At 41.2% G+C, this 9,771-nt stretch overlaps 1 protein-coding gene across 2 annotated transcripts in view; it reads right to left on the bottom strand.

The window, feature by feature from the left end:
- Window positions 1-553: 553 nt before the first annotated feature.
- The window catches only part of LOC126383163 (oxysterol-binding protein-related protein 1-like), a 35,555-nt gene continuing 26,337 nt past the window's right edge, over window positions 554-9,771 (bottom strand). For both annotated transcript variants that reach the window (XM_050033623.1, XM_050033624.1), the window contains 12 exons: window positions 9,153-9,228; window positions 6,826-6,960; window positions 6,467-6,564; window positions 6,193-6,375; window positions 6,002-6,109; window positions 5,621-5,710; window positions 2,772-2,886; window positions 2,560-2,676; window positions 2,287-2,410; window positions 2,103-2,193; window positions 1,966-1,986; window positions 554-1,725 (listed from right to left, as the gene is read on the bottom strand). In XM_050033623.1, the coding sequence (XP_049889580.1) occupies window positions 1,623-1,725; window positions 1,966-1,986; window positions 2,103-2,193; window positions 2,287-2,410; window positions 2,560-2,676; window positions 2,772-2,886; window positions 5,621-5,710; window positions 6,002-6,109; window positions 6,193-6,375; window positions 6,467-6,564; window positions 6,826-6,960; window positions 9,153-9,228 (1,261 nt within the window). In that variant the 3' untranslated portion in view covers window positions 554-1,622. The remainder of the gene's footprint in view (window positions 1,726-1,965; window positions 1,987-2,102; window positions 2,194-2,286; window positions 2,411-2,559; window positions 2,677-2,771; window positions 2,887-5,620; window positions 5,711-6,001; window positions 6,110-6,192; window positions 6,376-6,466; window positions 6,565-6,825; window positions 6,961-9,152; window positions 9,229-9,771) is intronic.

The raw sequence follows: 9,771 nt of genomic DNA, 5'->3' as shown, positions 1-9,771 counted from the left end.
GAAGCCCCGACATAAAAAGTTGTTTGGGAAAAACGTCATTTGAACTCTGTTTTTAGCCTCACTGTAGCCTGTAGCTCTGACTGCCTCTCTGTGCACCGCGCTCACATGTGTGCGAGACCAGCAAAAGCACGTGAGCACACATGAACGTGGTGCCCATGTCTCACGGTCTCGCGCAAGCGCACACGTGAGCGCGGTGTACAGAGAGGCAGTTAGAGCTACAGGACTTTTTATGTCGGGGCTTCAGGACACTTGATCACTACGGACGAGCAGTATGGAGATATTTTGTGGTTTCAATTATGTGTTTTTGGACGTTTGAATCTGGGGCGCTGTCAGCCTCCATTAGGTGGAGTTGTGTTGCTACCCCCTCTCCCCTTGGATCTCCGCAAGGGATGTGAGGACTCTAAAACTTCACCTGAGCCTCCCTCGGCATATGGGTGAGTAGATAATGGCTGAATTTTCATTTTTGGGTGCACTATCCCTTTAATCAGACAGATACCCACCTTGTGTAAACGTGTTTTCTTAAAACAAAACCAACAAAGTTCAATCAACATTAAGCTTTTATTTAGCAACAATAGAAATTCCGTTTTGATACCCAAACGAGTGATAACAGAAAAACTAAACCCTATAGCAGCTATCTGCAACATTAAAGGAGTATTCAGTGCTTGATTGTGAAGGAGGTAAGGCTTGCATAGTTATAGTGATGCACATGCAATAACTGTATAATAGTTGTATTTCAAATAGATCAGGAATATATAATCAGACTCAACTATGGCAAGACTTTTTACACACACAAATCTATAAGTGCAGAGCCAGAGTCCCTGCTTCAGTACAGTTAGAAAAAAGTGCTACTGTGTCCACAGAGTCAGGTAGACTTATGTGCAACGCTGTTAGTTTCTATACACATCTATACAGTACATAGTTTAGGGCTTAATGATGTTTTAATAATATTTAAAAGTTTTATTGTGGTGCTGGCCACAATTCTTGAGTGACATTTTACTTGCCAACTGTGCAGAGAAACAGCCAGACAGATTTACAGTGGATTGAAGCAGAATCTGCAAACTAGCATAATATAATCAAATACTGCACTGCATTATAGTATGCATGTTCAGGTAGAGTCAGTTTCAGAGCTAAATAAACATGTAACACATGCTCAGGATGCATCACACACTGTTTTTGTAGTGGTGTAGCTTAGTGTTTCTCTGCACTGAAGGAGAATTATGGACAAACTACCAACAACAAAACCACTGTTTCTGTTTAAACACTCCATCTATATATATATATATATATATATATATAAATATTTCTAAAATACATTCTAGTTTATCCAAGACATGCCTATACCATACTTAAGTGGTCAAAAACCACAATAAATAAGCAAAAGAGAGTTTGTGCTTCATTGTTCACACACATCTATTAAGAATATATATGCCTCTGGGTTTGACTGATTTAAGACTTTTTTTTTTTTAGCGTGTTCTCAACCCTACCTGCTGCTGTGTACCGACTCCATGACACTGTTGCATGTGTTAGGGAGCCCTTGCAAAACGCCCCAGTACAGCAGATAAAGTCCAAAGGTGGTGAAAGTAGATATCCATGTGTTTGTTACGTGTGTGTGTGTCTACTTATTAGTAGATGTCAGGCAGGTGAGTGTAGTTCCTGTCCCAGTAGCCTTTCAAGCAGAGCCAGTCCTGAGCTTTGTTGTGAGGGTTGGGTCCTTGCTGAAACCACCTGCAGAGTTTTAACAATAGAAAGAGCTGTTTAATACGAGTACACAGAGATATTAAAGAATCACAGACAACAATCAACACACATTTAAAAGTATATAATATTCATGGCAAAAATGGGACTAGTTTTTCTTGTTCAAACTAAATAGTTTGTTGTAGTTGTGCATTTTGTCCTGAGGAGGGCGGTGTAGTGCAGCACTTCACACCAGAGCACACAATAAGTAAGCAAAGCTCTGAACCAAACCTTGGGCCAAGTGCAGCATTCCTTCTCAATTATAATAAAGCAGGCAGCATAGTTGATGACAAGACAACAGGGAGGCGATTACCACAATGAATTAGCAATGGAGCAAAGACATTACATCATAGTACACGGTGACTAACCTTGTTTTCCATTCATCGCTTGCTTTGCTGCGATTTTTCCGTGCCGTCCTCTGTTTTTCTTCAAGTCTCTTCTTCTCTGCACTTGCCAAATCTATTAAAAGATGTGGATATAAAAATCTAAGTACCACAACAGATGGTGTAAAGGTGGTGTAACAGGGACTCAAATCCAGGTCATACACTGTACCTATATCTCCATTCTCCATGGCGCGGATGTCAGGTCTGAGGCGACAGTCTGTGGGGGGTATAACTCCCTCCATGCTCTTCTCTAGCTCATTTAGGTGCATGGCGAATGTGGAGAATGCATAGAACTGAGAGAGAGAATTAAATTACCACAAATGTCATCTGTGACAGATGACAAGAAGCAAAGCAGTAACGCAACACCTCATTTTAAGCTACTGTGCCTTGTCAACTAAAGTTTACAACTCGTTCTCCTTCCACCCTGCCTGTCTTTTCCTACCTTGGCTGAGTTATCTGGTCGCGGCGTTATCTTCCAGATGAGCTCGCTGCCGGGGATGACCTGCACTGTCTCAGCATCAGGTGGAGGCATCTCCTCTGGCTCCTCATCCACACTGTTCTGCAGCCACAGATACACACACGTTAAGTTTAACTTGAACCGAATGGAGGCCGACCACAGATGACTTTGAAAGCAATAATGTAACACCTATTAACCTTCTTTTCCTCTGAATTCTTCTTGTCGGTCTTTTTGTGGGCGTCAAAGGCAGCAGGGTCGACTGTGTACAGGCATTCAGTCCATTTGCCATATATTGCACAGAGCTTCTTTTTGCTGCAAACGGAGGAACAAATGTGAATCTTTAGATTTAAGATTTAGATATTTGATACATCATGACTGAGTGGTACTGTTCTGACAATACTGATGAGTAAAATATGTCGGGTTTCGGTCCAAATGTGGCTCAAATTTTAGCAGAATTTTAAGAAAATCAGCGAAAGAAAATGCAAGTTTTCCATCCACTGCTGTTCTGCGAATATTGAGACAGTAGACGGCGCAAATTCTCAGGTCAGGTCAGGTGCCACTGCAGAAGAGGGTACAATGACATGACGTAATTGAGTCAAATCTCAAACGAAGGAAAACAATGTTATATAATAATGGAGAGCACGCTGAACAATGGAAACAGAGTTGTGAACAGTGATTGTCACAGCTATACACTGTTGGAAGAGATGTAACAGCGCTGTGTGCATGAGCGCATTAAAAGACATTCACAGACAGAGAGAGAGCCTGCAGTGGTCTATGCAAAGACTGTATGTCACCATTTATTTGCTGAATCTGTTTCCATTACACTCAGTCGCATTAACCTTTTATTGATACATTAACTTTTCCACCTCCTCTAGATGTACTTCTTTTATTGTTAATATTTTAGCTTTTTTTTAAAAAAAAAAAAAAGTATTTCCAAGTTGTATTATTGTTGGAGCTGCTGTTGCAAAGACAAATGGATCGCTTTATGTTTTCCTCAGAGCCTAGCAACTACCAACAACACAGGATAAACAGCACTCTGGTTGTTCGACTGTCCACCATTTCTGCTACTGGGGATAGTAACTGCAAATAACTTACATTGATAGTCTTTGGCAACTGGGGATGAGGTCAGAGGGAAAACAAATGCACTATATTCTTCCTGTTTTTGGTAGCACAATGGTTGACGCACTTCCTTTGCGCTGTAAATCACACTTTCATTTTCCTGCGAGATCGTATGCAGTGGCAGACAGAGTTGCGTAGTGAAAACAAGGCTTAAAGGGAACCGATCTAAATGTTGATCATTACTCTACAGCAGGGATACACACCTTGCATTGCCCAGGAGCCATTTTTGCAAAATGCCAGGAGGCCATGGGCAGTGTTGGGTAAGGGTTACTTTAAAAGTAATCAAAGTATGTTACTGCATTACTTTTTAAAAAAGTAACCAGTTACTTTACTGCGTTACTCCCTGAGTAAAGTAACTCAAGCACTTTTAAAGTACTTTTGAGTATTCTACATTTCCTATTGGGCAATGGACCACAGGGCGCTAAGCCTACATTTTTTAGTTATGGACCACTTGCCCTTCACTGAGATCCAATTCTCCCATCACAGCCGTCACTTTGACCAGTAGAAACACAGAACAATCTGCTGCCATAGACAGCATTTTTAATATTTCCTCTAGGGATGTTACCACACAGAGTAAAAGGGGGAAATGATGGTGTGAAACAGCAGAGGCACTTTGTCAACCCGCTGAGTTAATGTTACTGTCATTAGCATCAAGCTAGCAAACAATGGTACATCCTCACGGTCGGACATAAAGTAATAACATTAACAAATAGCGGCGGGGCTTTTACTCACCACAACTGCAGAGGCTCCCAGCTTCATTTGAAACAAACTACATTATAGACGGTCCGTTATTTATTAATCCCTCTGTGTGTTTATATATTTACTTTTTATCCGCTCCGTTGTCTTTGTAAAGTTAACATATCGCACCGTCATTTCAAACTCAACACTTGTTTCAAATTAAAAGCCCCTTATAACCTCGGCTGAGAGAATCCCTCCATTTTCTAAATAGGCTTTTATTCTGAAACATTTGTCAGAACTTCCTGTGGAAGATACAGTAGCTTGATAGTTTACGTATGGCGCTTCAAATGTAGCTCCTGCCATCTGCTGACGCTTTTAGGTGACTACAACAACATGTCGGCTGGCACATGAACAGACACAGTGACTCAAATAATAGTGAAAGTAATAAAAATAGGACAAGAATAACCCGATGACATCACACACGCCGTGAAAGACGACCGGGGATAATTGGTGAGTACCAGCGTGTAGCGTGTACCAGGCATAATGCAAGTCCTGAGTCTGAAATATGTCTGTCAGCGAGTCCTACTCCACCTATATAGACTCCACCGTAGACAACGGCAGCATTTCTCCGACCACGTAGCGAGCCACAAGCTCCGTGGCTTCTTTCAGACTGATAGGTTTAACGTTATCTCCGTTATTAGAACCAAACGACAGCCATTGCTGTTTCGGAACTGAAGGACCAAGTAACGGAAGTAACTGATGTCTTGTTTGAAAATGTACTTAAGTATTTGATTACTCAAACAGCAAACTACCGTGTTAGGTTACTCATTACTGCAAAAAGTAATCAAAGTACCCAACTCTGGCCAAGGGCCACTTAATAAGCTAACATTAATAAATAATACATAAATAATTTGCCTGGACCTCTGGGTGTACGTAGATCCTCCTCCTGGCACTTTTATTCTGGTAAACAAGCTATTTTTTGATGCCTTTTTATGCACTCTGGCACCTTGTTTACATTCAAAGTACAAACAAAATCCCAGTGTGAATTAATTTCAATTTCATTGTGAATTAGAGGATGGTCAGAGGGCCACATGGCACCCTGCTGTGGGCTAGATTTGGCTCCACAGCCATTACATGTGCAATAAATACTTAGATCTTCATGATAAGTTAAAGCAAGAACCTTTTGTGTATTGCCACTTTAAACATGAGACAAGTAATGAAATCATTGGTAATTAAATGAAGAAGATACCTTTTATCAAGGATGTATCCCTCCACTTTATGGAGCTCTTTTCCAAAGAGGCCACAGGGCTTGAACATCATGCTGCATCTCTCCCCGGTCCTGCCACAGAATGACAGACTCTTTACTGATTCTCTTTCACTGTTCTGCTTCTGCGAGCTGAGGCTTTCAAACATTAATTATCCAGCTCTTCTATTCTAATGGCAACTGTCCCAGTTCTGCTCCCATGATCAATAAGCTGAATCTCAAAGTAGATCAACACCCCACTGCAGAGCGCTGAAAAAAAGATATTCATGCACTCGAGTCTCTGTGCATGCAAATGAAGTGGGCGAGAATGCACTCGCAGACAAACAGACACACAGAGCAGCACAAAGAGAAGAGGATTTCTCTTACTTATGATTGATCACTTCCACGCTGCCGTACTGCTCAATCCACAGCTGGCCGACAATGATGTTGTGGACACAACAGGTGGGGTTTGTCCAGGTGTAGGCTTCATTATATCTGCAGAGGCAAAGAAGCAGAAGATGACACTTCCTCAAAGGGAACCAAATCAGACTTGCAAAGCAGTGGGACTGTGCACTCACTTGGGCAGCTCCAGTGTGATGACTCCCTTGGGCTCAGCTTCTATGCTCTTTCCCCAAAACTTGAGTTTGGGGTAGATGGAGCCATGGAAGACAAAATCCTCGTTGAGGCCCTCAGCGTGAAAAGCACTGACTGGAGGGTGATGGCTTACTTGCTCCGACAGCCACTTAAAGCCCAAATCTTCTCTGATGGAGAAAAGAACAACATGTTTTGTGCACAGGTTTGCTCGTGAAACATATTTGTGCATTTAAGGTGCTGATGAGTCCGCTGTTCTACCTGATGAGCTCATAGGTCTCCCCCAGTAGTGGGTTGAAGGGTTTCCCAGTCCTCTCCCACTGTGATGCTACAGCTGACACAGCAAATGCTGCAACACACTACAGAGCATCGACTCATTATAACAAGTACAGGTAACTTTTTCAATATCTGATAATGATAGAGTCCTAAAATAGCTGCTGTTTTATTCAAAAAGACAGTGGTGTATAATTTTATGGAAGACTATGAAGGAACTCTACCGTAGTATTTGATTCGACGCAAATAAATAATGTAACCTTGCATGAGATGAAACAAATGAGATATCACCATTAGATTTAGCTTTGTGTCTTTTTTTAAGAAAGTAAACTTGGGCATTGTGTTACCTTCATCCTCTCGACAGAGTCTGTTGTAGCATTGGCCTGCTGGATGAGGTAGGTGTGCTCCATGTATTCCGTTAACCGCTGGAGAAAACTCAGAGGCTCATTAAATATCACAGGCATGGCAATCTTTGACAGCTCCTGAAAGAGATGTTGGAGAAGATACAAGAAACTGTGAGGACACAAACTACTGGGGGATGGATTGTGTGTATCTCTACTCATTAGGTACAGCTCTAAAATCTAACACAACTCAACAGAGCTACATCTCATCTTTGTAAAACATACCTATGTGGTAAATCAATGACACATTTCTATACAGTTAAAGTTCCCATGAAACGGCGAGCAGAGTGCTGTGTGTTTTCTGTAAAGACAGAAGTGATGGAGGGACCTGTCTCAGTGGCTGATGGTAATATTGAGGCCAATCTGATGTCACATGCAAACAGAGGTGTCTAAGCCAGAATGGCGACAGCAAACGCCAGCTGCGCGAACAGTGCAAACATGATTACAGTGCTGACAGAGCTAACAATGCTAATGGTGGCTAGTTCACACCAACCTCTGACCGGCTTACCCTGATATTTTTACACTAACCAATCCAACTTCCTATGCCTAACCCTAACCACCCTAACCAACGAAGGCAATGAGTACTAGCCAGTCAGAGGAAGAGTAGGGCAGGTAATGCCTTTGCCATCCTAGGAAAAAGAAATTGGGCACTCGGGCAACCGAAAGAGCTAAAATTAGTGCTGAGAGTAACTATTTACAGTAGTTAAAATATGAAATAAATGTAATTGTAATCAGTTACAGTTTCTGAGAAAAAAGTATGTAATTACATAACAATTACACATCAAAATGTTGGTGATTACAGTGGGTAACATTTGTCTATATTCGTCTATATGTAGAGTATTACATTACTTATTAGACGTTACACTGTGATGACATCACAGATTTTTCTTTTCTTGGGGTCAGGAAAGTTTTATAAATATAAAATCTCCATGGATCAAAAACATAATCAACCTTGTTTGCAGTTCGAGGTGTCCTGTTGAGTTTTAGAGAAGTCTGTTTTATAAAGGTGGCCTATGAAGAAAATGCTTTTTGGCCACAGGGGATTTTTTTTTGCTGAAATACCGCAAGTGGCCTCTGGCAAAAATTGGCTACATGGCTCATCTGCTTTCCTGGGGACCTGGGGCTGAGGGATGGGGGACTGGAGAGAGGCCTCTTCCACAACGATGCTGTCTCGCCAATGTGGGTCAGGATGTCTTTTTCAGTGGTGCTAACGGAGCTAACAACGTGAATGGCAGTTCGCTCACACTCATCAGGACAACCTAGGGGGGCCTTGAGAGAGGGTGGACATACACCTCTGTGACGCCACCGTCCCACCACTACAGGTTGGGATGCCATTATCAGTGGTAACTCCGAGAGTTTGCACAACCAAAATGATGACCAACTCGACTGCGAGCTAGTTTGTAGGTCCTGTGCGCTGAACGGTTACTGGCAGAATTTATAGTCACGGGGGAGTGACGTCACAATTCCAGAAAGCGTTTTAGTTGGACACAAAAATATTATACGTCCCCGAGTGCAGGATGAGACATTAACATATTTTATTGTTTCAGGAAATAAAATGAATGGTCCAGAAACTAGCGCATAGGTGATGATCAGTACAAGACGTGATAAAGAAAAAAATATCTTTCTCTCAATTTTTGTCATCTTTAAATAGAATAATATCATAATTTACAAATTAATGTTTTACTTCGGTGTTTGAGATATGGATTCAATGTTTTGGTGGTGTTGCACACTGACTCCATTCTGTCTGTTCTAACATTCATCTGTTTAATTTGCAACAATATTTGGCCTGACATGCACACAAACATAATGCTGTGGTTTACAATTAAAAAAAATAGATGAGGTGGAGAAAAGACATTAAGATAATTAACATAATTGAACAACCACATGACTTCACTCTTCAATGCACCTTATGGATACCCCACGTGTGACTGTATATCTTTCTGCCCGCTCAAGTGCGTATGCATGAATCATTAGCCAAATTTAATTGGGGAATAAAACATTAATAGACATTATTAAATGTAATTAAATCCAGGCAGGGCTGAGTGAGGACTGAGATCCCTCAGGACTCAAAGACACTGATACTAATGACTATATTCCTCAAGCCACGAGTTAAGGAGGAAGTACAAAAACTAATTCATCCCAATTACCTAACTTTTGGTCTTTATTCAGCAGGAATGCTTCAAAACGATATCTCAAGTCAGCATTCAGCTTCTCCAAACAGTAAATCGAAGCACACTAAAAGGATGCGTGTGAGGAGAATAGTCTGTTCTCACCATGCCGATGCATTTTTTCAGGATACTCCAGATGCTGACATCATTCCTGGAGAACATGGGAGCCGGTAAAGAGGTTCTGTGGGGCAGCAGTATAAAGACAGAGAAACACAGTCAATGAGGAGAATTTATATTAGTGTCATGACATCAAACTACGTGTAAATATAATATATTTTAAACTTCATCAATGGGAAATCACTCGATTGTTTATTTTGTGTCTGGTATACAATGTACAGCAGGCAAACACTGATGCCTGAGGGCACCTGGTCTCGTAAACACTCAAAATGATTTACAGCTGTAATATGGCACTGAGCACAAACCTAATACCTACAAGTAAAGCTGGACAATATGTGTGACCAAATATCTCAAAATTGATATTGCAGTGACACTGTGGGACTGACTACTGGTGCTTTTACAAGATATTTAAACAATTACACTGAACAAAAATATAAACGCAACACTTTTGTTTTTGCTCCCATTTTTCATGAGCTGAACTCAAAGATCTAAAACATTTTCTATATACACAAAAGACCATTTCCCTCAAATATTGTTCACAAATCTGTCTAAATCTGTGTTAGTGAGCACTTCTCCTTTGCCGAGATAATCCATCCCACCTCACAGG

The sequence above is a fragment of the Epinephelus moara genome, chromosome 21 (genome assembly GCF_006386435.1).
Source record: "Epinephelus moara isolate mb chromosome 21, YSFRI_EMoa_1.0, whole genome shotgun sequence".
Lineage (NCBI taxonomy): Eukaryota > Metazoa > Chordata > Actinopteri > Perciformes > Serranidae > Epinephelus > Epinephelus moara.
This window is presented reverse-complemented; position numbering and strand designations above follow the sequence as displayed.